Source organism: Mytilus trossulus, chromosome 7 (assembly GCF_036588685.1).
Source record: "Mytilus trossulus isolate FHL-02 chromosome 7, PNRI_Mtr1.1.1.hap1, whole genome shotgun sequence".
In the NCBI taxonomy this organism is placed as follows: domain Eukaryota; kingdom Metazoa; phylum Mollusca; class Bivalvia; order Mytilida; family Mytilidae; genus Mytilus; species Mytilus trossulus.
In genome coordinates, this window is record NC_086379.1 from 63,952,748 (window position 1) to 63,974,099 (window position 21,352).

At 31.0% G+C, this 21,352-nt stretch overlaps 2 protein-coding genes across 9 annotated transcripts in view; one reads left to right on the forward strand and one right to left on the reverse strand.

Annotated features, from left to right (window-relative positions):
* Window positions 1-10,458, forward strand: part of LOC134725544 (uncharacterized) — a 46,689-nt gene extending 36,231 nt beyond the window's left edge. For 3 of the 4 annotated variants that reach the window (XM_063589449.1, XM_063589452.1, XM_063589450.1), the window contains 7 exons: window positions 717-877; window positions 1,488-1,656; window positions 2,036-2,112; window positions 2,548-2,742; window positions 3,281-3,335; window positions 4,531-4,599; window positions 7,905-10,458. In XM_063589449.1, coding sequence (XP_063445519.1) covers window positions 717-877; window positions 1,488-1,656; window positions 2,036-2,112; window positions 2,548-2,742; window positions 3,281-3,335; window positions 4,531-4,599; window positions 7,905-7,997 — 819 coding nt within the window. In that variant the 3' untranslated portion in view covers window positions 7,998-10,458. Of the gene's footprint in view, window positions 1-716; window positions 878-1,487; window positions 1,657-2,035; window positions 2,113-2,547; window positions 2,743-3,280; window positions 3,336-4,059; window positions 4,074-4,530; window positions 4,600-7,904 lie in introns of all 4 variants that reach the window. The other variant, XM_063589453.1, reaches the window with a different exon arrangement.
* A 6,621-nt stretch (window positions 10,459-17,079) lies between these two features.
* LOC134725546 (transmembrane channel-like protein 7) overlaps window positions 17,080-21,352 on the reverse strand; it is a 33,650-nt gene continuing 29,377 nt past the window's right edge. For 3 of the 5 annotated variants that reach the window (XM_063589455.1, XM_063589457.1, XM_063589456.1), the window contains 2 exons: window positions 20,779-20,802; window positions 17,080-19,658 (listed from right to left, as the gene is read on the reverse strand). In XM_063589455.1, the coding sequence (XP_063445525.1) occupies window positions 19,546-19,658; window positions 20,779-20,802 (137 nt within the window). In that variant the 3' untranslated portion in view covers window positions 17,080-19,545. Of the gene's footprint in view, window positions 19,659-20,765; window positions 20,803-21,352 lie in introns of all 5 variants that reach the window. The other 2 variants (XM_063589459.1, XM_063589458.1) reach the window with 2 other exon arrangements.

Here is a 21,352-nt window from a genome sequence, read left to right on the forward strand (position 1 = left end):
TACCCAACCTACAAAGTTTTGCTTTTTATGCCCCACCTACAATAGTAGAGGAACATTATGTTTTCTGATCTGTGTGTCTGTTCATTTGTTTGTTCCTCAGTCTGTCCAGCTTCAGGTTAAAGTTTTTGGGCAAGGCAGTTTTTTATGCAGTTGAAGTCCAATCAACTTATAGATATAGGAAGATGTGGTGTGAGTGCCAATGAGACAACTCTCCATCCAAATAACCATTTAAAAAGCAAACCATTATAGGTTAAAGTGCGGCCTTCAACACGGAGCCTTGGCTCACACCGAACAACAAGCTATAAAGTGCCCCAAAATAACTAGTGTAAAACCATTCAAACGGGAAAACCAACAGTCTAATCTATATAAACAAAACAAGAAACGAGAAACAGGTATATATTACATAAACAAACGACGACAAACAAACACATGTTTCCTATAACATGATCTTTCTAATTGTAATGCTGAATAGAGTTTTTACTCCAATTTCATGGTCCACTGAACATAGAAAACTTGTGAGTGGAGCATCTGTGTGCTATGGACTCAAAATTGTTTTTATTTCAATTTCCAATGGATAAAATTATGAAAAGTTTAAAATTCTCATTATCTTCCATACATTTGACAATTTTTCAAGATAACAACAACTGTGAAAATTGAAATAAAAATTTCTAACAAAAACTTGGTTAACTTATTCACCATATCACTGTTGCTATTAGGTTGGTCTAGAAGCTGTACAAGAGGAGGGAAGAAAGAAAAAGGATGAAGAAAATGAAGATAGAAAGAAAGTGTTACGAGGTCCAACTATCCATAGTGCTGCAAAAATTGGAAGTTTGAAACGGGTCCAAGAACTACTGCAATATTTTCCAGAAATGATTTCGTAAGTTATATCTTTTGTGTGGTAAATTTTTTCCACTTTAGAGAATCTTTTAACATAATTTATGTTGTAATTGTAATGGATTATTTACATTTAGAGTCAATTTCCTACTTATGCACTGTAAGAGTTTGGTTGCATACTTGCCTTGCTTGGTTTGTTTGTATAAATGTTTTCATAAGCATTGTAATTAAAATTGGCATCTGAATACATTAAAATAGGAGGAGTTAAAATATTAATTTGTCCATATTACATCTTTCATAGCTGTGCAGCTCTATGGTTGGCAATATAAAAAAGTATAAAAAGTACCATAAGAGTTACGGTTCCGCAGCTCTATGGTCTGCAAAATGAAAAAAGGACCATAAAAGTTACGGTTCCGCAGCTCTATGGTCTGCAAAATGAAACAAGGACCATAAAAGTTACGGTTCCACAGCTCTATGGTCTGCAAATTAAAAAAAATATATAAAAAGGAACTTAATGACTGTGCTCCTATCTTTTTGGCAGGATTTACAAGTAGTGATATTTCCTCCTAGGAGTTCATTCATCTTTTTGAAATTAAACTGCTTCCAATAAAAAGTAATAAAATCATTCACCTGACTATGAATTTATGTTTCAGACAACGAGATGAGAAGGGAATGACTCCTTTACATATAGCAACAAAGCATGGGCAGTTAGAAGTTGTGAAATGGTTAGCAGTCAATGGATCCAGTTTGAATGAGGAGACCCCTACAGGATATACACCAATACACTTAGCTGCTATGTCTGGCCATGTTAATTGTTTAATGGTTAGTATTTAGATTGAGGAATGTCTATACATGTAAAAGCTTTGTCAGGACATGTTGGCTGTTTAATAGTTTGTATGGTGATATACACATTGAAGCTATGTCTGGTTGTGTTCACTATCAAAAAGTTGGTATACACCTTTTCATTTGGCTGTTATGTCATGTCATGTTGGCTGTTAAATGGTTAGTATGATGATAGCAGCTATTTCTGTATATGTTGCCCTTCAATAGTCAGTATGCACCTTTAGATTTAGCTGTTATGTCCGGTCATGTAAGCTTGTCAATGGTCAGTATGCACCTTTATGATCAATAATTAAATGCTAACATTTGTATCATGAGGAAGAACTTACCAGATTTGATAATAACTTCTTTTTTTTTACAGGTCCTGGCAGCTCTAGGTGCAGCAATCACATGTCGATCAGCTGACAAGAAAACTCCCCTGTATCTAGCAGCAATGGAGTAAGTTCTAATAATCTTATTATCTAACAATTTAGATCCCCTTTGTTAAGTTATTATTGGTTTAGGTTTTTATGAAACAATCTAGACAGTATAGTTGATGTGCCCCTCATTAGTAGGGGAAATTACAGAAAAAAAAGAAAAAATTGCAATGATCAAAGGATTTAAAATTTAAAAATGATAATTTTTACCTTTTGTTTATGATGTGTCCTGTTTGTATGTGTTTCACATTAGAAGTTTACTGGTGAATGGTATAAAAGCTATTTTTTTTTCTCAAAAGGCATGTGTGAGTAAGTCAACATTAAAATCAGTACTACTAACTGTAGATACAAGTAAATGAAAATATACAATTAGATATAATATGTATTCTATACAAGAAAGATTGACCAACATTATAGATGATTTCCAATTTAAATTGTTTATAATTTTCTTCTTAAGGGGACATTTAGAGTGCGTTAAGTGGTTAATTGCAAATAGAGCCAGACTTGATGTTAGAGATGACATGGGCCGTACACCACGACAGGTTGCTGAGGAATATCGGCACAAAGCAGTGGCAGATTTCCTTAAAGCTTGTGAGGATGAAATGAAAGACCCTAACAGTGGATTTGCTCAAATGAGAACAAACGATCAGAAGTAAGAAATTACACTAAGCAACTTGGTTATAATGTAAAACTTATACTCCACTAACAAAGTGTAATATTGTTGTACTGTTTGACTCTATAAATGAATTCTTAATTTTGTGAAAAGTTGAGGTAAAGAATTAGTTTGAGGATTTTAAGAAACGCAAAATCAATATACATGTTTCTTGTTGATATTTATAGTTTAGAATGTTTAATGTGAAGCATTGCATGTAGTTCGTAGCTCAGTATGGATAAAAAAGATAAATATATATTTCCAGATATAGAATGCTTCCAAAAAAGGTAATTTCTTGAGCTAAATTTAAAGTTTTGGAAAGTTATTTTTATACTTTTAACTAAACAATCATTATTGCTAAAACCTCAATGCAATCACTTCACTTGAAACATAAGGTGCTTTGAAGTGAAAAGTTCACATGGTATAGTCATTGTTGATATATCAAGCACATCACACACAATAAAAATAAACATGTATGGTTGTTATGGTAACACAGTTGCACATTGTTTTTGTACGACACAAATATTTATTTTTGTAGTGAGAATGGAAGTTCCAGTCCCAAAGAAACCAAGGACATGTGGAAAGATGATGAGGTACCAGTGTTAGACTCGACTTATTTTCCATAATTTTATATAAGTGAACTATTTTCTCTTCTTTAAGATATTAATCTAAGATAAATCGAACAAACTGTTGTTAGGTTGCTGCCCCTGATTTGGTAATTTTAAGGAAATTTTGCTGTTTTTGGTTATTATCTTGAATATTATTATAGATAGAGATTAACTGTAAACAGCAATAATGTTGAGCAAAGTAAGATTTACAAATAAGTCAACATGACAAAATGATCAGTTGACCCCTTTAGGAGTTATTGCCCTTTATAGTCAATTTTTGTAAAATTTGTAAATTCACTAACATTTTCCACTGAAACTACTGGGCCAAGTTCATTATAGATAGAGATAATTGTAAGCAGCAAGAATATTTAGTACAGTACAATCTACAAACACATCACCATCACCAAAACACAATTTTGTCATGAATCCATCTGTTTCTTTTGTTTAATATTCACATAGACCAAGGTGAGCGACACAGGCTCTTTAGAGCCTCTAGTTGATTTATGGTAAAAGGTACATGTAACCATAATAGCACTTTAATTTTATTAGGTTCATAACCAGAATCAGGTATATTCATTGGCATACTTGAATGACAAATTTAATCATCCTTTCTTCCAAACATAGTTATTAAAAGCTTAAACTAATTAGATTTTGTTGTATGATTATAAAAAGATTTTTAAAAAAATGTATGGTTTTATTTGGCTTGCAGAGATTTGGTTAATGGTAATATTTGTATCTGTTGTGTTTGATATTTATAGTCAGCTAGAACCACACTGAAAGTAATAACCAATCATCCTTATGACATCCCTTTAATTTTAATTGGCACAAATAGTACATTTGATGTTAATTGAAATTATAAAAAAACAAAAGTCACATATAAATGACCAGAACCTCAAGTTTGATGGACATATAATTATAATATGTGACAAAAATTTGAAAAAAGAATAAACTAACTTTATTTAGAATAAAGAAATTGAGAAAAAGAAGCAATCATCTTTATACTTTTGTATAAGGGCCCCAAGATTAAGTTGATTTTTTGGTCGTTCTATCCAAATCAAGAAATGTATAATTGTAGATATCATATATCTTTTACCTTTCAGTGTGGTAGTCTTTGTCTTTTCGTGTAATACTTAGTATCTATTCTGCTTCTTTTCTAGAGTTATGCGTGTTCTAATTTCAGGACTCCTCCAAGTTGGCAGATAGCTCGTCAGAAGATGAAAAATCACGCTCTAGTCAGAAAGAATTAGAGGTCTGAATATTATTCCCCTTTGACCTATTTTATGTTTGAAATTTAGAAAAAATAACTTTGCAAAACCCTGATTTATTTGAAGAAGGGGTTATTGTTCAAATTTTGTTTGTTTAAAAAAATTACAATAACATTGATTTTTAGAAGAATTTTAAGATTTGAAATAAACATATTACCTCAAAGAACATTTATAATACTGTCTTATATCTGCTATATATAACTGTACTTTTTGTCTTTTTAACACACTTTTAGAATACTTCATATTATTCAGTATTGTATATATATATATTAGACCCTTCTACAACAAAATTTGTTTTACATGCACACGTATAAAAATTGCGGTTTTTATCCAACGCAATCATAGGTTTGAACGTAATTTTCAATTTAGACTTGTTTATATATATATATATTATATATATACAACTCGTCTAAACATCAACCCAACAATGTTAGATCTGTAAATTTGCTTTCACAAATTTTTGGTTATTCCATAATATATATATGTTTCAAATGAGTTTTATAAATACTGTCTTTTGATGAGGTAAAAAGGTGGTCTTTTATTGTGGCCAACATTTTATGCTTTAAACACTTTGTTTAAGTTTGATAGTTTGGCTTGCGCAACAATTGCAGAAACAACACTGTATCTGGCAATTTATCTGGCAATGACAGCTTTAAAAGAGTCAATGTTAACATTTGTGATTAGGTTTGCAGGCAAGAAATATTATACCCTTGTATCAACTGTTTATGTTTGACATCTTAGTTCAGTCACTATGTAAAATAGGATCATATAAGCTAGTGTTTGGATGAGTGTTTGAGTGTAGGTCAGCATTGAGACATTAAACATAAGATCACCATGGCCTATATTTTTGCTTAATCTTGCAAGGACTCTTTACATGAACAGTTCTAATTACATTTTTATCTAACTTATATCTGTCACTATATATCAGAAGTTCGTATCAGCAGTGTCTCTGCAAATTCAAAAATTAGCAATCATTTTATGACAAAATATGCCCATGGAAATATGAATTGAGTAGAAAATTGCATTGAAAACACTCTCAAGTGTACAATTCTTGCTATATTTTTATCAAACTTAATCAGAATTTTGTATTAGCAATGTTTTGGACAAGAAAACAAATCAATGTTGACCAACTTTAAAAAAAAAATTGTGCCCTTACTGATTATAATGATTATATGGAAAATTTCATTGTAAGTGATCTCCTGTATAAAATCCTACATGAATTTTTATCAACTGTATGTTAAAGGTTTAATTCAGAAATGTATCGAACATTCAGAATAAACAATTAAACCTATTTAAGATAGTACATGTTATAGTTTTTGTCAAGCCTGCAGAAAGCTTGACATAGGGATAGTGATCTGCCGGCCGCTACTGCTGCGTTAGCTCTTCTTAAAAGCTTTATATTTTAGAAGGTGGAAAACTTGGATGCTTCATACATAGATGCCTCATGTAAAAAATATTCCGTCAGTCACATGTCCAATGTCCTTGACCTCATTTTCATGGTTCAATGACTACTTGAAAAAAGAGTTAAGATTTTTTATAATGTTAAATTCTCTCTTATAATAAGTAATAGGATAACTATATTTGGTATGTGCGTACCTTGCATGGTTCTCATGCCCTTTAGACAGTTTTCACTTGACCTCGACTTCATTTCATGGATCAGTGAACAAGGTTAAGTTTTGGTGGTCAAGTCCATATCTCAGATACAATAAGCAATAGGTCTAGTATATTTGGTGTATGGAAGCACTGTTAGGTGTACATGTCCAACTGGCAGGTGTCCTCTGACCCTGACCTCATTTTCATGGTTCAGTGGTAGTTTTTGTGGTTTGGTTGTTTGTTTATACTATATGCAATAAGTCTTCTATATTTGGTGTATGGAATGATTGTAAGGTGTGCATGTATAGCTGACAGATGTCATCTGACCTTGACCTCATTTTCATGGTTCAGTGGTCAAAATTAAGTTTTTGCACTTTGGTCTTTTTTTTCTTATACTATATGCAATAGGTCAACTATATTTGGTGTTTGGAAATATTTTATGATTTATATGTTAGCAGGGCAGGTTTTATTTGACCTTGACCTGATTTTCATGGTTCATTGCTAATTAAGGGTTAAGTATATGTGTTTTGGTCTGTTTTTCTTAGTTAATAAGCATTAGGTCAACTAAATTTGTTGTTAGGGGTCTTTTATAGCTGACTATATGCGGTATGGGCTTTGCTCATTGTTGAAGGCCTTACGGTGACCTATAATTGTTAATGTTAATATCATTTTGGTCTTTTGTGGATAGTTGTCTCATTGGCAATCATACCACATCTTCTTTTTTATATTGTTGTATTGAAGAATTGTTAGCTGTACATGTCTGTCTGTCATGATTCATCTGACCTTGACCTCATTTTCATGGTTCATTGATCAGTGTTTAGTTTTCTTTGTTAAGGGCATACGGTACAGTTTTGATCCTGTATTTACAAGTTCATGAAAATTTGCATACTGGCTATTTTTTACCTGATTAAATCAAATATGTTATAAAAAATATACCTTCATGTGCTACTTTTTGCGTAAAATGAGGTCGAAATTTTGTATATTTGCTCGAAATTCAGATTTGTGGCCGTAATTTCTTTTTCGAAAGAAAGACATAACTTTTTTGTTATAAAAGATAAAAACAAATTGTTTTATGTTAAATAATCGGTAATTTCTGTATTTTATAAATATCTGTAAAAAATGTGCATATTTTTATTCAGAAATGACTCATATTTATCAAATGTTCATGAATTGAGGAAAAAAACGTAATTTTTTACTGCATGTTTATCACAATTAAAAAAAATCCTCTATTTACAGTTTTATAAAATTTGGGTCACATAATCTTCCTGGAAAATGAAACCAAATGCCGTTTTGAAAAATAGGGGTCCATGAACTCGTTTTCAAATTAAATCAGTTTGAATAATAAAAATCAGTCGAAAAATGCATCTTTTCCAGATATGTCACAGTTTGATGTCGCGAAAATAACAAATTACGTTAGCAACGTCATAACCTTCCCTGTAACTGTATCGTATGTCCATAATGTTATGTTTATGTGACAGTTGTAATAAAGCTTTATATTTGGACTATCAACATGATATCAATGATTAGTAAAGAAGGCAAGACATTTCAGTGTGTGCACTCTTGTTTGTGAATTGTGATTATTTAAGAGATGGAATCACTTACCTAATGTTCATACATTTGTGGTTAATTTAACTCTTGGCTAAATATCATGCTTTTTTAATATTATCATTTAGATTATTGTATTTGTCTCTTATAGGAAAAGAGAAAACTGTATGAAGAACAACACAATAAAATGGAAAAGACCGGAGAATCCTTTCTAGACAGTATAAGAGATGAAGTTGAATCTTAATTACTTTTATAATAGTTATTCTCTGACATTCTATCAGGTTTTTGGTAAGATGTTATAAAGAAGAAATGTTACGCTTTTTAATACTTTAGTAGACAAGCTTGCCAAACATGTTTGACAAAATTTATTGGAATATTATTGTTATGGTATATTGTTAAACTTTATTTTCTGACTTGATATGATTGTTGAATAGTGTGTAGCTGCTACTGCCAGTATGTTGATAAGTTATATGTTACATGAGTCCGTCCATCATACTATTTGTTAACCAGGAGCAGATTATAGGGAGGTCATATAGCGTCCGGTAGATTGGGATATTGTTTTTGTTTTGTAAAATCCATGTAAAAAATGCCTAGAACTATTAATACATTTAATATACGACTACTTATAGACGTTTTACATAATCACAACTAAAGCATGAATTTTATCAGGGTCTTTATATAATTGTGTATAAAAAGAATTAAATTGTGACAAATGCAAAAGAACTAAAACTTTAAAAACGCATAAATTATATTACTCGTTAAAATAATGGAAAATAATTGGAAAAGCGTTAAGAAATTTATAATTTTGTAAATTTTTTATTTTAAAACTTATGAAATCTTTTCTGTCTTAATTTAACTTTTTAATATACACCTAATATGATAAAACTGTTTGATCTTTAGAAATATTTTTATAATGAAGTTTTCAACTCATGTTTTGGGCAAAATATGCAGAAGATTTTAATGCATTATGAGATATTTTGATGAACGAAGCATTTTTAGTATTAATATTGTACCATATTTTAACAATCTACACAAAGTTTTATGTTAACCTTCTATAATCAATTTACTACCCATTCACATTTCATTTCCATTCTTTGTTTTTAATATTAAGATGAACCAAAGAAACTGTCCATTGTTTGTTATTCAAGGGAGATAACTATCACTTTTGAAGAACTATTTTTTATGCCAGGGGAGATAATTATCTTATTTGAACAATTTGTTTGGTATTCAGGGGAGATCACTAAATCATTGAAGTACCATTTGCTTGGAACAAGGAGATAAATATCTCAATTGAAATACCATTTGTTTGTGCTCAAGGATATGAGGCCAAAATAAATTTTATTGCTAGATGTATTGCAACCAGACTTAAAGTAGACATTACACTGTATATATCAGCACTCAATCATTATTATCTAGTAAGAATTTAAGGTGGCCTTAAAGCAAATCTGTGATATAAGTAATTACATTAGTATTTATGATTGATTTTATTGAGTACTGAGTATAAAATGTAAACGATAAAATAAGTATATAGCTGGAAATAAAAAGAAAGTGAATTTTTACCTTTTTGTCTGAATTTCATTTGTGTTTGTTTGTACAATGTATAAATTATGTACAAAAAAGTTTTTTTAGGGAAAGGGTTAGACATTTTGGTGAGGGAAAAGTGCAAATTAAATAATTCTGAACTAGCATTTATTTATTTGTGTCAATATTAATTCATAGTACATGTACTTCATTTTATTTGAGGTTATGCTGTGACCTATATTGTTGGTGATAAAACAGTATATTTGGTTTATTATAACACATTACAAGCTTTTTAGAATTAAAAATATCACATAATTTACACAGTGTATTATTATATGATACCAAAATATAGTTTTTCTTATAGAAAGTAAAATAAAGGGGATAAAATCATTTCATTTGAATCATCAGTAAATAAGTAGAACATACTCTGTTGTTAAGAAGTGAATATATTAATGGATTAATGAATTTGTGTGTTGTTGTTAGTATGAAGAACACTTCAATTGTTGCAGAATGTGAAAACGTATATTGCACTATATATGTGTAATATAACAACCTTGCAACCATATAAAAGAGTTTTTAATTAGAGTGTTCTTTGTGGAAATTTTAGTTGAATTAGAAACAATAAAGCTAATGAAAATATAAAGAAGTGAATTGTGTTTTATAGCAACTAAATCTACTGAATTTTAGACAGTGATATGTTTATCCGAGTTTTCTTTTTAAAGATTTGTTTTTGCTATATTTTTTATAGAGTACACTGTTAAAATATTGATTTTGCTATTTTTTTATTAACCATTTTTGAATTTAAGATAGTTTTAAGCTTCTCTGAAATATATCAAATTTATATCAATACAGACATTCCTATCTGCAGTCAAAACTATTAATGTACAATTGTTCAATTGCTAAACAAATCGTGTATTACATACATGTACACATTTGTTTGCTGAACAAATCGTGTACTACATACATGTACACATTTGTTTACTTTATCTCCTGAATGTTTCAGCATCACATGAGATTGAAGTTTCAGTCTACGTTCTTTTTTTAGCTCTACATTTTTTGTATTATGTTATTTATTAATTATTCCAGCTATTCTTTCGTCTGTAGTTGAGACATGTTAACTGTGATATGATTTCATCGTAGATATTGTTCTAAAAAAAGAGAATCTGAATAAAAAAGAAAATTCATTATGTACTTTATTGTTTTTGACAAAATGCATATTCTCCAGGATTGAAGATTGGGTACTTATATTAGGAATGACATATTAATCAAATAAAATGACTGTGATGTCTGTTATTTTCATCTGAATACAAAAGTATGGAACTTTATATCAATGAAAGGAACTTCATTGCTGTTTACTAGACACCAACATGAATATGATACTGAGGAGGTTATGTGTTCTATCACCATATGGACACATGTTTTTGTTGTCTAAGTTTTACAGTATAAATGACAGAAATTGTGCAAATAATATACACAATGGGCTTTTCTCATTATTGAAGGCTGCAGTTGGTTTTCTTATTGCCATCAAAAGTTAAACACCATCACCCTTATTTAAATATCTTCTATAATCCATCAATAACAGGTTAAACAAAACACAAATAAGCCTTTGGTGTGAGCTCTGTAATGAAGACTGTACTTTGACATATAATATTTTACTTTTACAAATTGTTATTTGGATGAAGAGTTGTTTCATTGGCACTCATACCACATCTTATATCTATAAACCTTCAGAGAAAAACAGACAACTCAATGGCCAAAATGATTGTTGCTTTGAGAGCATTTGCAAGAGTTGTTAAACATGCAAATAGCAAAGTATTCATATCTCCAGGCCAAATGCAAAACAACAAAAAGAAAGTCTACAAACACTACATGGCAAACAAAAGATAAACCCTGCCAAAAACCATATCATGCTTTACTATTGGCAATTTTTGTGTTTTGAATAAAATTTTGATGAGGAGTTACATTCAGTGGCTTTTACAGTTTGAACATTTGTTCATTTAGTTTTTGTTGAGCCTGCAACTTTTGTTGCAGAAAGCTCAACATAGGGATAGTGATCCAGCGGCTACGGCAGCGGCGTTAGCTAACTTCTTAAAAGCTTTGTATTTTAGACGGTGGAATTCCAGGATGCTTCATACTTTGTACATGGATGCCACATGTTACAAAGCTTCCGTCAGTCACGTTTCCAATGTCCTTGACCTCATTTTCATGGTTCAGTGACCACTTGAAGAAAAAAAAAAGATTTTTTGTGATGTTAAATTCTCTTTAACTATTTGTCATAGGATAACTATATTTGTTATGTGCATACCTTGCAAGGTCCTCATGGCCGTCAGACATTTTTCACTTCACCTGGACCTCATTTCATGGATCAGTGAACAAGGTTGAGTTTTGGTGGTAAAGTCAATATCTCAGATACTATATGCATTAGGTTTTGTATATTCAGTGTAGGGAAGTAACTGGCAGGTGTCATCTGACCTTGACCTCATTTTCATGGTTCAGTTGCAAATTTTTATACCCCACGCAACGAGTTGCGGAGGGTATAATGTTTTTGACCCGTCCGTCCGTCAGTCCTGTTTCTTGTCATCGCAACTCCTCTCAAACCACACAACAGAATTTCACGAAACCTTTCCAGATAATAAGGACATACTATGTAGTTGTGCCTATTGGCAGGAAATTAATTTTTCTTATACAATTTTGTTTTCTTACACTTATTTAAATTCTCCAATGACAATGTGGGGACATGGGGTATGTGAGCGTGCTCACTCAGGTTCTTTAATTTTTTGTGTTTTGGTCTGTTTTTCTTATACTGTATGTAATAGGTCTACTATATTTGGTGTATGAAATAATTGTTAGGTGTACATGTCTTGCTGGCAGATGTCATCTGGCCTTGACCTCATTTTTAGCTCACCTGGCCCAAAGGGACAAGTGAGCTATTCTCATCACTTTGAGTCCGGCATCCGTCGTCGTCGTTAACTTTTACAAAAATCTTCTCCTCTGAAACTACTGGGCCAAATTTAACCAAACTTGGCCACAATCATCATTGGGGTTTTTAGTTTAAAAAGTGGGTATGATGACCCGGTCAACCAACCAAGATGGCCGCCACTGCTAAAAACAGAACATAGGGGTAAAATGCAGTTTTTGGCTTATAACTCAAAACCCAAAGCATTTAGAGCAAATCTGACATGGGGTAAAATTGTTCATCAGGTGAAGATCTATCTACCCTGAAATATTCAGATGAATCGGACAACCCATTGTTGGGTTGCTGCCCCTAAATTGGTAATTTTAAGCAAATTTTGCTGTTTTTGGTTATTATCTTGAATATTATTATAGATAGAGATAAACTGTAATCAGCAATAATGTTCAGCAAAGTAAGATTTACAAATAAGTCAACATGACCAAAATGGTCAGTTGACCCCTTTAGGAGTTATTGCCCTTTATAGTCAATTTTTAACCATTTTTCGTAAATATCCATGATCTTTTACAAAAATCTTCTCCTCTGAAACTACCTGGCCAAATTAAACCAAACTTGGCCACAATCATCATTGATGTATCTAGTTTAAAATTGTGTTTTTTGACCCGGCCAACCAACTAAGATGGCCACCACGGCTAAAAATAGAACATGGAGGTTAAAGTCATAAGAAACGAGTGACCGGTGAAAAATAATGTTCTTCCAATTCTTAAACCAATGCATACAAACATCATAAACTTAGTCTTCTGTGCTCGAATTTATCATTTTTTTCGTGTAAATTTTGTATAATCGTCAATTTTTTTTTCAATCGGTCAGTGTTGTTGTGAAAATATGGCAGGTAATTAAAGTTCGTGTTTTGAAGCCGAGGTTTAACGATTGTCACCTGTTTGTCAACAATTGACGAAAAATAAACAAAAAGCATGGAATTTGAGCACGTTTTTAACATGTGAATTCAGATGATAGTTTATTTTAAGGACATCCATGCGTATTGTGGTCACCGGATTTTTACGAGATGGGTCACACTGAGGTCACCTTGCATACGGAAAATATATCGGGGGGAATGCTTGCTGGAAGGAAGCAATTCAAATAAAGTAAACTTCTTCTAAATATGAATAAATTAAAGAATTTTCTTCAGAAAAAAGTATATGTACATAAGTTTTACAATGATAACTATCCATTGAGTTATAAAAAACATATGCATTACTTTTTTTTGATTTGAGGTTTCTTATGACTTTAAATGCAGTTTTTGGTTATTATTCAAAAACCAAAGCATTTAGAGCAAATCTGACAAAATAGTAAAATTGTTTATCTGGTCAAGATCTTTCTGCCCTGAAATTTTCAGATGAATCAGACATCCCGTTGTTGGGTTGCTGCCCCTAAATTGGTAATTTTAAGGAAATTTTGCTTTTTTTGTTATTATCTTGAATATTATTATAGATAGAGATAAACTGTAAACAGCAATAATGTTCAGCAAAGTAAGATCTACAAATAAGTCAACATGACCGAAATGATCAGTTGACCCCTTTAGGAGTTATTGCCCTTCATAGTCAATTTTTAACCATTTTTCGTAAATCTTAGTCAACTTTTACAAAAATCTTCTCCTCTGAAACAACTGGGCCAAATTAATCCAAACTTGGCCACAATCATCATTTGGGTTGTTTAAAAAATGTGTGGTGTGACCCGGTCAACCAACCAAGATGGCCACCACGGCTAAAAATAGAACATAGGGGTAAAATTCAGTTTTTGGCTTATAACTCAAAACCCAAAGCATTTAAAGCAAATCTGACATGAAGTAAAATTGTTTATCAGGTCATAATCTTTCTGCCCTGAAATTTTCAGATGAATCGGACAACCTGTTGTTGGGTTGCTGCCCCTGAACTAGTAATTTTAAGGAAATTTTGCTGTTTTTGGTTATTTTCTTGAATATTATTATAGATAGAGATAAACTGTAAAAACAATAAATGTTGGCAAATTAAGATATACAAATAAGTCAACATGACCAAAATTGCCCTATATAGTCATGTTTTAACCATTTTTTCGTAAATCTTAGTAATCTTTTACATAAATCTTCTCCTCTGAAACTACTTGGCCAAGTTAATTATAGATAGAGATAATTGTAAGCAGCTAGAATGTTCAGTAAATTAAGATGTACAAACACATCACCATCACCAAAACACAATTTTGTCATGAATCCATCTGCGTCCTTTGTTTAATATTCACATAGACCAAGGTGAGCGACACAGGCTCTTTAGAGCCTCTAGTTTAAAATTTCAAGAATGCAAATGTAGAACTCAGAGGTGGCTTTTTTGGAAAAAAATTGGTTGCTTATTACTGAAGCGTTACTGGAGCAAGCCCCCTCTTAGGCAGTCAGCAGCCCCCACTTATGAAAATTTCTGGATCCGCCACTGGAACTTTAACATGTAAGTGTGCAAATGAACCGTGACTGTAGGTACATGGCTAAACAATATCCATGGGAATGAGATGTTCCAATGCTAATACAACTGCATACCAACAAGAGGCTCTCAAGAGCCTGAATCGCTCACCTTAATTTTTTTGGTTAAATCTCTCATCAATGATTATTTTGGCTTTTCAATTTATTTAAATGTTCTTTGAATCATCCTATTTTCTTCAAAAGCAAAACAAAAATCATTTTCTCCTATGTTCTATTTTAGCCATAGGAGCTATGTTTCTGACATACAAGGAAATGAAGTATAAAATTTATATTAGATACTCTGAAACTCATTTAGCCTAGGTTTGGCTGAAATTGATACAGCAGTTTCAAAGGAGAAGATTTTTTAAAGTAAGTCAACATGATGAACAAATTGTGAAAAAAGTCTTTAAAGGGCAATAATTCCTGAAGGGGTCAATTGACAATTTTGGTCAAATTGACTTATTTGTAGATCTAACTTTGCTTAACATTTTTGCTATTAACAGTTTATCTGTATCTATAATAATATTCAAGATAATAACCAAAAACTGCAAAATTTCTTTAAAATCATCAATTCAGGGGATTATACCTGAAAAACCAGTTACCCAATTTGGCTGAAAATTTCAGGACAGGTAGACCTTGACCTAATAAATACTTTAACTTCCTTGTCTTATTTGCTGGAGTTTTTGAGATATAAGCCAAAAACTGCATTTTACCCTGTGTTCTATTTTTAGCCATGACGGCCATGTTTTTTGACGAAATACAAAATAAAGCACAAACTTTATTTTATACACCCTACTGATCATTCAGTTGAAGTTTGGTTGAATTTGGTTGAGTAGTTTTAGAGGAGAAGATTTTTTAATGTTAGCAAATATGATGAACAAATTGTGAAAAATTGTCATTAAAGGACAATTACCCCATATGGGGTCAATTGACAATTTTGGTCATATTAACTTATTTGTAGATCTTACTTTGCTGATCATTTTTGCTGTTTACAGTTTATCTTTATCTATAATAATATTCAAGATAATGACCAAAAACTGCAAAATTTCCTTAAAATTACCAATTAAGTGGCAGCAACCCAAAAATGGTTTGTTTGATTCATCTGAAAATAACTGATAGATCTTGACCTAATGAACATTTTAACCCCATGTCAGATTTGCTCTAAATGATTCCGTTTTTGAGATATAAGCCTAAAACTGCATTTGACCCCTATGTTCTATTTTAAGTAACGGCGGCCATGTTTTTTGACGGATGTGCAGGATAATCTAAGGAACAATCATGCTAAGTTTCATTCAAATCCATTCAGTAGTTTCAGAGGAGAAGATGTGTGAAAAATTGTTAACGACGACCACTAGTGGTTCACCATGAACTAGACCTAATCACAAACTTATAAAATTGAGAATGGAAATGGGGAATGTGTCAAAGAGACAACAACCCGACCAATTAAAAAAACAACAGCAGAAGGTCACCAACAGGTCTTCAATGTAGCGAGAAATTCCCACATCCAGAGGCGTCCTTCAGCTGGCCCCTTAACAAATATATACTAGTTCAGTGATAATGAACTCCATACTAATTTCCAAATTGTACACAAGAAACTAAAATTAAAATAATACAAGACTAACAAAGGCCAGAGGCTCCTGACTTAGGACAGGCGCAAAAATGCGGCGGGGTTAAACATGTTTGTGAGATCTCAACCCTCCCCCTATACCTCTAACCAATGTAGAAAAGTAAACACATAACAATATGCACATTAATATTCAGTTCAAGAGAAGTCCGAGTCTGATGTCAGAAGATGTAACCAAAGAAAATAAACAAAATGACAATAATACATAAATAACAACAGACTACTAGCAGTTAACTGACATGCCAGCTCCAGACTTCAATTAACCTGACTGAAAGATTATGATTTCATCATATGAACATCAGGCACAATCCTTCCCGTTAGGGGTTTAGTATCATATCATCATAACATATATGAGAAGAACATAACCCGTGTCATGCCAACAACTGTTTTTAGAATAAATGTGTTTAGTTACGATGCAAAGACCTTATCAGTGACTCAATATTAACGCCAAAATATGCAATCTTTAATGACTTGACAACATTGACATTGTTGATGTCACCGCCGACAACAGCATACCTATGTCTTGCTATTTGACACCGTCAATCGAGACAAATTTTTTTATATAGCTACATAAAATGAGGTGCAAAACATTAATTTAAATGCAACCTTTCTGTGAAGCTTCAAATATCTGAAACTTTAGGAGTTGGTTACACAAAATTGGTGCATGTATCACATTCACTGCTTTTTCAAGGGGGGGGCTTAAAAACTGTTCAAAGATAGTATCTAACAAAATCCTATGCTAAACTGCATATTCTGAAATGCAATTGGCCTTCAATTCAATTAACTTTTGTTTCCAATTTTATTAAACAAATATTTGTCAACAAGGTTAAAATGTTAAATTACAATTATGCATATGGGACATCTTTATAAAATATATATGTAGATTAATAAATATAAGAAATATAATTATGATTGTAATAAGTTCTATATACACTGCTACCTTTATAGGTGTTTCTATACTACTACAGTATACTTGGGTCAAATAGAATAAAGCTATAAATAAAATACCTGCATAGTGTTTTGCATTCTGTTCTAACTATAATGCACCTTGGAAGCATTTGTCCTTGACATATCATATTAAAGGTGAAATTTTCACAAATATTTTGTATGAAATAAATTTTAAACATCAGCAGTGAGATACATATAATTTAACATCAATAATTTTTACATGCTTGAACAATTCTAGATAAATATGTGTTTATTTAGCATTAAATTTAAGAATTACATGTACAAAAAAAACAAATAAAAGCCTAATTTTTAGAAATTCATTCACAAAACCAAGAAATTCAGTTTAATCTAATGTATATGCATTATTTCCCTTCCTTACAATGTATTTCTATAAAATGAACACTACCACATTAAATATATGATACAGAGTGCTTTAGATAAATATTAGATCTATTTTATTGAATCACATTCTTCAGACACATAAAGTACTGCTATATTGCACATGTATTGAACTATCCTTATTCATTAAAATTACATCATTTTTAGTTGAGCTGAAAAAAGGTTACTGTTATGTGCAGAGTGTAGCTACAAATAATTCTTATCATGGCAAAAAGTGTACAAAACGCAAAAAAACAAGCAGACCAAGCCATGTAGAAAAGCTTATTTTACAAATAAACTTATAAAGACTGTTGCATAGACATATGAAAAACAAATGTTTCATCTTCAAAGCAATTAAGTCAAAAAGTTTTTGATTGTCATCCTAATATTTACAAATTCAATGGTTTGATATACATGAGTTTTAACTTATAGGGACTCTTCAAGATTTTCGCCTATCATTGTATCATGCAGGGTAATATTTAATTTCTAAATTTTAAGAGACAGGATATGGAAAATAAATGTATGAGATTTTTTCATTGTTTGAAATCTATCTGCATTAGAAAACTCATCCCATGTTTTAGGGTTATTTCTAAAATTTTGATTGAACAAGTATGAAATGACAACGATAGGTGATTATATTTAGACTAAGTATAGTCTTTTGTATATGACTTTTATCATCTACCACTTTTTTTTTTTACTTCACAACTAACAAGTATTCATTTGTGAGATTCTAAACCGTAAACTGCTACAAAGAATTATACATTTACAGTACCTTTATAATTTGTAGATAGATGGATTTCTATATTTCTATTATTTACGGCTATTCTATTAGTATCTCTATTATAAGCTCCACACTACATGTATTAAAACCTATGTGTTTGAATGCCTGAGAAAAACAGAGAAAAAAATTCCGACAAATAGTACTAATGCCTCAAAAGAATTGCATAGATAATAAATTTTGCAAACCTAACAATGCCCAGATACATCTCACTACAAATGTATATACATGTATATTAAATACACATATATAGATTTAACATTTTTTTTAAAAGAAAATAGTAACATTAAAACTAAGTGATATTTGCTTTTTTTAAAAACATAATGCTCATAAAAAATCAGAACATGCAAGAAAGAGAGCTTAACACCATTGTTTATAAAACTTACACTTAAAAGTTTTGTACATTGCAGTAATAATTCAAACCTTCATCCCTGATACTATAATAAATAACAAATTTGAGCAAACAGCACATTAGATTAGGCAACTGTACAGAAATACAAAATATTCGTAATAAATAGTTAATTTTGGAATGGTTTTTGTAGTCATGGAATGTTAACAATTAACGACAGAGTCTGCACCATTGCATAAATTACCAAAACTTCCATATGGCAAATACTTCGACAACAAAATATATCAATTAAGTATATAAAACTTGTTTTTGAAGAAACTTCTTTATTTGACTAATTTTTGTGTGATATTGTCATTTTTATCACCCACACTTCTCCTCAATCTTAAATATTTTTTTTCAAAAAAAATAACTGACCGTGCAAGACCTCGTGGGTATTTAAGGTCGTTAAAAACACCAAGTGTATACTTTATGATGTGTTTTGTTTCAGGCTACAACCTAGAGTTCTAGACTAAAAAATAATAGTACCTAGGTAAAATAGATCCGACTAATATTGTATAGCATAACACAATTGTTTCTACAATACTATTCTGTACTTTTATAAGAAAACTGACTTACATGGAAATTTCTTATCATGTTATAATCAATTCACAATCAAAATCTATTAAAACAATCTGATTATTGAAAAACTATATCATTAAATCAATGTTAGAGTCTGTACATTAATATGAATATTGCTAAAGGGACTTGATACAGTTCTAATAACCCTGCATATCTTTGAGTTTAGGGTTGATAAAGGGACTATTTTTTCTGATGTCGTCTACTTCTAGGTGTACCATTTCCATTTGCTGCTAAATTTTCCATAGAAGCCGATGCAGTTTCAGCTAACTTTCTTGTAAAAATTCTTTTACCTCCTGAAAAAGAGACATAAAACAGAATTATTTTTTTATACCTCTATTGTTTAATCAGTTTTAACAGAAATAACTAATTTCAAATTTCATCACAGAGCTTCAAGTAAGTATAAAAAAGATTTAAAATTTGAAACAAAAATTGTTAAATAAATAAAATTGTCTGGGCAAAACTTTATCAGACATTCAGATTTCCAAACAAATTTCTAAATTTTCAGAGCTGATTACTGGCAATAAATATAAATTATCTAATCAAATCATACTTTACAAAGGTTTGATCATTATCTAAGTGTTTGGTCCACCGAAGTGGATAGATTGCATCTTTATTGATGCCACCCTACCAAAAAAACAATATCATAATTCTGATTCAATCAATCTTTACTCTAACTTCTTATTGCCTTTTCAAAAGCAGAAAACACCAATTTTACAGACTTTGGCTTGACCCATCAAGGGTTCCAAACCATGACCTTGAGCACTCAAGGCAATCATGATACCTTACCATTTTATTCTATACTTTATATATTTGAGAGAATATAAAAAATTTTTTTTTAGTTTTTTGGGTTGTCATCTTTTTAAATATGATTGTTTGTTTCCAATTATTTCAACGGCTTCAGTGAAGAATTTCAAGAGAGTTGATGGATAATCCAGTGAGGTCAATAGATTGAATAGCAAACACAGGGAAATGGCTAATTTGGAAACAAAGAAATTTTTTTTAAGATATTTAAAATTGAAAAAAAAAAATTCATAATTTTGCACTCTTCAAGAAATATTTTGAAACAAGTGAACAGGTTTTCCATATTTTATCATGCTTTATAGGCAGAATACAAATAGTATTTATATAAAGCATTGTAAAGATCATACATAGAGGAGTTTGTCAGAAATATTCACAACAGAGAGTTAAGGTTATGGAATTTTCTGAAGATATTCTCAGTTTCAAACTGGTCAACAAAAGTAAAACATGAGGATAAAATAAAGACTATCGGGTCAAAAGTTTAAGAATATATACAAAGTAATGCATATTTTCTTAACATTGTAACAATAACAAATTAGCTGTAAAAGCACCATGCTGAATAACATCAAAGAAAAGGGTAAACAAACAATATGTTTACTGACATGTTACCCTAACCATTAACTTCTTCTTCCTCCAGTACTGAAATAAAATCATATCAATCAAATATTCGTCCACCTGAAAGCTTTTATTATAAAAGGAAAAGGGAGATTAAGGTCCGCTTTTGGCCCAAATGTGAAGTTCAGAACTATTTCAAAATTGCATAATATGTTTGAAAATGCATAAAATCAACAAAATTGATTAATATAATAACATGATTTTGAATGTTATGACGTCACAATAACATCATAGTGTGCATCGATTTTACCAAAACAAAGAAAATTGCCCGGAAATAAATAATTTAAGAATAGTTTTTATTGTAACTATTGACATAATCTAACCAAAAATAAAGTTGTTTCTAGGGTGCATACATACTTTTCCAATCTAACTTATACTTATTAAGTTGATTCAAAACAAGGAAAATCAAGATATTTTACTAAATATATCCAATTTCATTATACTTTGTTGCAAGCATATCTTGCTAATTGTGAAAGTTGTTCTCATTTTCTGAACACCTTGAATCAGAGAGCAGTTAGGACAAAGGAGAAGTTGGTAAGACCTCTTTTTGGCCCAAAAGTATAGCATTTTTACA